Genomic DNA, 5,647 nt, shown 5'->3' with positions numbered 1-5,647 from the left:
TATATATATATATATATATATATATATAATGAGAATTTACAATAAAACTAAAGATGAAGACGGGTGTGTAAACAACAAACGGATGTATTAGTTTAACACTCGGGAAGTGAGAAAGTCTTTTATGCTTCAAGCCTACACTCTTTGACAGAAAGGAACACAGAAATAAACAGGGAGAGAAAATAGAAAAAGTATAGTGGCTATACATACATACAAACATGTATATACATATACACACATACAAACATGTATATACATATACACACACATATATATATGCATATATACATACATACACATACATATATGTATATACATATACGTACATATATATATGCATATATACATGTACATACATACATGTATATACATATACACACATACATACATGTATATACATATACACACACACATATATATATATATATATACACATGTATATATAAATATACACATATATATTATATACATAACAGAATATTAATAAGGAAGAAAATGAGAAAAAATTAGCAAATTAACTGTAGCTAACGATTGGTGTCATCAAGCGACTAGTATACAATACTAACATTTGAAAAGAACAGATACTAATCAACTAAAATTACTTTTCATTCATTGATGAATCAAACAGGAGACAATGATTTAATTTGAACCCAACACAACTTTGTTCTCTAGTTAAATTTACATGAAAGTAATGTTTTACATATAGAGTGAAACATTCATATATTCAAGTGTGTAATACTGGATTATTTGACCTGAGAATATATGCACATTAATATTTTTATATATGTATATGTAAAACATTTGCAAACAATTGCTAATGATTTATAAAGCAAACTAGTAATTGCTGTGTATATAAGCCATGCTACTTCTCTTTCAATTGGTTTTATTAGCATTTAATATATAACTGATACATATCGTCTTTCTTTATATTTAAAAAAAAAATGCTTTGCGGGTAGATTATGTTTCCAAAGTTCATGAAGGATTAGGACTTTTTACTTTATGCTTCAAACAATCTGTAATTCTGAGACCGAAGATCTCTTTTATAGAAGACCAACTATTTAATCCTAAGGTATGCCAAATTTTAGCAACCATTCCATTTTGTCTAAAGTATTCACAGAGTTTTTCAATAGTTTGGCCTGGGTCCTGGGGCCTCATGTTCTTGAAAGCCTTTAATCTTTCAGCACTACTTATTTATATCATTTTGAATTAATCATGCATTATCTTGTAGCTTTCAGACCTTATGTTTAGAACGACAAATGTTGGATAGGTGTTAGAGGTTGGCGCTAGTCAGTTTCAACATAAAACAAGTAGAATATTTGGGCCAGATATGGCTGGATTAAATGCTAAAGAGTTAAGCTTTGAGATGTGTTTTTTTTTATATTTGTAAAGTAAACTTCTCTGCCACACAGTTGTGTGTGTACTACATTTTATGCTTATCCGAAATGACTTGAACTTTGCTTTTAAATTCACCAATGATAGTTGCATAATGTTATCATGTCCTACCAAATGTGCACATACACAGATTAATCAATTAAGAATTAATTGAAAACAAATTTAAAAAGAAAACAACACATGAATGCAACTAAAACTTGAAAAAATATTTGCACCAACAGGTCTTCTTCAGATCTAATTTAAAAAAAACTAGATATTTCACTAAAAAAAAAAAAAGACAAGACTAAAAATTCCAAATCTAATTGCATTTAAGACATATTAGATACCAAGATGTATATCTTGATAATAAATTATGTAGAATATATTGACTTCTATATCGAAAAACTAAATAGCACTGAGCCAATGTGAAAGCCTTTATGTTGTCACTTGACTTGCAAGAAACTGTAGAGAAGTCTTCCTCAAATCACTTGATAGGATGTGATTAAAGGGAGATTTCTCTGTCATTCAAAGGAAGATTTCCGAAGTTCTAGCGAATTATGTTCTTATATAAGACTACCAGAAGAAGAAGAAGAAGAAGAAGAAGAAAAGATATCCATAGGAATTTGGATAACTATTTTACGTTTAATGTGTATGCATCTATCTATTTAATCACATACACACACACATGAAATATTCGTTTCAAATTCAACTAAATATAATCTCAATTTTGTCAAGAGAAGAACAAGCTGCTGTAATGATAATTTTATAATTTTAGTAACATTTTTAAACGTGACCAATATTACACAACCGCATTAAAATATATAAATCGTTTAATATTGGTAGTTGTTGATGTCATTAGCTAATTGTCTGTTACCACCATTATGATTGTTATTCATGATCAGCCAAGTTTAACATAGCAATGTAAAATATTCATTCACATATCTTACATTGTGTACCATTCCATCCAGCTAACCTCCATGATATACATTTTCAGCCATTATGCCTACTCTAATAATAATAATAAAGCTCCTCACTCCACTTATGTACACATATATTTAGGTTGCTACTCCTAAACCAATTTCCATTTACATTATATTTTCTGCTATTCATGTTGCACTTCAAGAATAAAATGGGGCACAATACTTTATATATTAATTCATATTTTTGTAACACTAATGAAGTAAATAATTATTTTGATTTAACCCCCATCTGTTAGTAGTTCTTAGATGATACAAATGTCTGAAGGTTAGAGAAATGAGAGTAAATATTTTTAGGCACAAGGCCTGATATTTTGAGGAGAGGAGACTAGTTGATCATATCAACTCCAGAGCTCAACTGGCTCTTATTTCATTGACCCAAAAGGATGAAAGGCAAAGTCAACCATGGTGGAATTTCAATGTTAAGCTGGTAGAAATTTGTCTGACATACAGATAATTCTGTCAGCTGTCTTAATTAGAGTAAATATTGTTAATGAAGTGGGTCAAAGGATATCAGAATTCATATTCTTTAAAAGACTGAAGTCAAAGATCACTCAAAAAAGTCATGCAATGGTGGAGTCATAATGGAAATATATTTAGACAAAGAAGAAACATTGATTGAATGGTCACATTTATCAAAGTATGATTCTTATTTCATAGGAATTAGAGGCCAGTATCATGGTCACAACATTATATGAACTGTAAAGGTCTGTTACCAAGCCCAAACTATTACAACAATTGTATGATCATCAGCAATATTACTGAGTATTGAGAGTGGGAAGTAGCAAGGTCACTGTAGCCACATGATGTAATAAGGGAGGAGAGAAGGTAAAAATGGTCAATTGATTTAAAGCAAGGATCAGATATTATAAAGCTAGAAGAGGAAATAAGGAGAATTTTTAGCAACATTGGGGTTGCCTCCAATTTTAAAAACCAGCAACAAATATTGAGCAAAACATTGGATTAGGCACTTAGAAATATGGTCATGGGTGGACTGGAGTTATAAGCTTGACCATGTAGAAGTGTGTAAGTGTATACATGTGTTTACATGTTCACATGTGTTTTTGTGTGGGCAAAAGAGAGAACCCAAATTTAAGAGTTACGGAAACTGCACTTGAAACAGCAACACAGCACTGACACATGTGCAGAAGTGCCTAGAATATTTGTATTAACAAATACCATTTTCTAATTGAAAATGGAGAAATATACATACTAGAATTTTTGGTAAATATTCTGTCATTTTCTTAAAAATAGTAATTAATTAACAAAATATGCATTTTAATGATGATTTAAAACAAGAAAAATTAAGTGTTTGTGATACACTTGGGATAAATAACACAAAAAACAAAAGACTAGATTTTAAAAGGTTATCTTCAGCACTGAAACATTGCAAGAGAGAAAACTGGAAGGTTTGTCATTTGGAAACAATTCCACCATTATTGGTATAAAAGTGTTATAGAGTTAAAAAATATATATATATATATATGTATTTCATGTTCAGACTTACTAAATAGATAAGATTGAGGGAATCAAAAAGAAGTATATCCTAACTGAAATTGTTGGCAAGTTTAAAAAGTATAGATGGTAAGTGTCTAGAGATATGCATGATAAAAGCAAGGGATGCAAACATATGGACTAAAAGATGTTATCAAGAAACATTCTAAATACTACAGGGAGACAAAGTTTCAAGAAGACTTGGAGAAGAGTTCTTGTTGGATATTGGTAAAATATAACAAGTTGGTTGTCTTTGAATACAAAACTTGAGTCTTTTCTTTGATTAACCTTGAGGATGCAACTTTGGACTTTTCAAAAGAAGCTTAGTCAAATAACAAATAAGATAGAAACAAGCAGCTACATGAAAACCTCAGCAGCTCATTATGGGTTTTAAACACCAGAGATAGATCTAAATATATTAAAAAACAAATTTTTTGAGAAAAATACATTGAATAATTATATTTTTGAAACTTCAGTTTTGTTAAGAATAGTTAGAATAGCAATACATTGATTTCCCTCAAAGATCCATTCATACAGGGTTTATAATAATCTTTGTATTTGTCAATTAAAGCTCAAGTATGAAACAAGGAAAACAAAATACCTTGAAATGCTTCATTACCTTCAAAATTCTGAATTATGCTGAATTATCCAACAGAAATTAACTTGATAAAATAGGTGTTAGAAAAACAATTATCTAGATATAGACATCTTGCTTATTGTTTTGAAGAAATTTATCCAAATATTTTGAGAGAGAGAGAGAGAGAAAAAGAAAAGAGTGCTGGTGATGATATCTCTATAAACAAATTCAGAACAAAAAATTAACAAATGAATATAATAACAAAAAACAACAAAACATTAACTTTTGTTAACAAAAATGGTTATAACATGTTTATATGTCCTCTTTTTCTCTCTATTTCCTTTTCAGAGAATGAACTTTTGTCAACAATATTGTGCTGGAGAATGATGCCAAAAGCAGAAGACATACTGGAGAATACTTGAGCTGACACAACAGAGGAAGGAAGTTGATAATTCTGGATTTGTAAGACAATAAGCTTCCAGAGGGAAATATTCTTACAGTTCAGAATGATCTGTAGAAAATTTCAGCTTGGGTGCATGTCGGAAACTTGGGCTCTGAAAAAAACAAAAAAAAAAAAAAATTATTATCGAAGTATGAACTTTTTAAAATCATTAATTAGTCAGGGTAGGATGAGAGAGTGCAATTGTGGTCGTTTCAGACACCCCCAACCTGACTGAAGAAATTGAAAACCTTACAAAATATTGGAATACAGTTTACTCAAATAGGAGAGGTTGAAGATGAATTTAGAACTTTAGAGTAATTCAAATACAAGGTTCTTTACATGTCCACAGTGCACCAGATGATACGATCAATCTTTTTAATTACAACATCAGTGAAGTTATTTTCCAAAAATGATTGAGACAAATTAGTTAGGGACACTATCCACACAAAGTAATAGTTGAGTGAGTGTAAAAATAATGTTGTTGTTGCTGTTGGCACTCCATCGCTTACGACGTCGAGGGTTCCAGTTGATCCGATCAACAGAACAGCCTGCTCGTGAAATTAATGTGCAAGTGGCTGAGCACTCCACAGTCACGTGTACCCTTAACGTAGTTCTCGGGGATATTAAGCATGGCACAGTGTGACAAGGCTGGCCCTTTGAATTACAGGCACAACAGAAACAGGAAGTAAGAGAGAGTTGTGGTGAAAGAGTACAGCAGGGTTTGCCACCATCCCCTGCCGGAGCCTCGTGGAGCTTTAGGTGTTTTCGCTCAATAAACACTCACAACAC

General features: G+C 31.0%; 1 protein-coding gene across 4 annotated transcripts in view; it reads right to left on the bottom strand.

Moving 5' to 3' along the window:
* Positions 1–863: 863 nt before the first annotated feature.
* The window catches only part of LOC106878600 (uncharacterized protein C3orf18), a 37,701-nt gene continuing 32,917 nt past the window's right edge, over positions 864–5,647 (bottom strand). For all 4 annotated transcript variants that reach the window (XR_001410518.2, XM_014927860.2, XM_014927859.2 and 1 more), the window contains one exon: positions 864–4,970. Coding sequence is in view for 3 of the 4 variants with exons in the window: in XM_014927860.2 (XP_014783346.1) it covers positions 4,911–4,970 (60 nt within the window). In the remaining variant the exon portion in view is untranslated. The remainder of the gene's footprint in view (positions 4,971–5,647) is intronic.

The sequence above is a fragment of the Octopus bimaculoides genome, chromosome 4 (assembly GCF_001194135.2).
Source record: "Octopus bimaculoides isolate UCB-OBI-ISO-001 chromosome 4, ASM119413v2, whole genome shotgun sequence".
In the NCBI taxonomy this organism is placed as follows: domain Eukaryota; kingdom Metazoa; phylum Mollusca; class Cephalopoda; order Octopoda; family Octopodidae; genus Octopus; species Octopus bimaculoides.
Note: the sequence above shows the minus strand (reverse complement) of the source record. Positions and strands in the feature narration are given on the sequence as shown.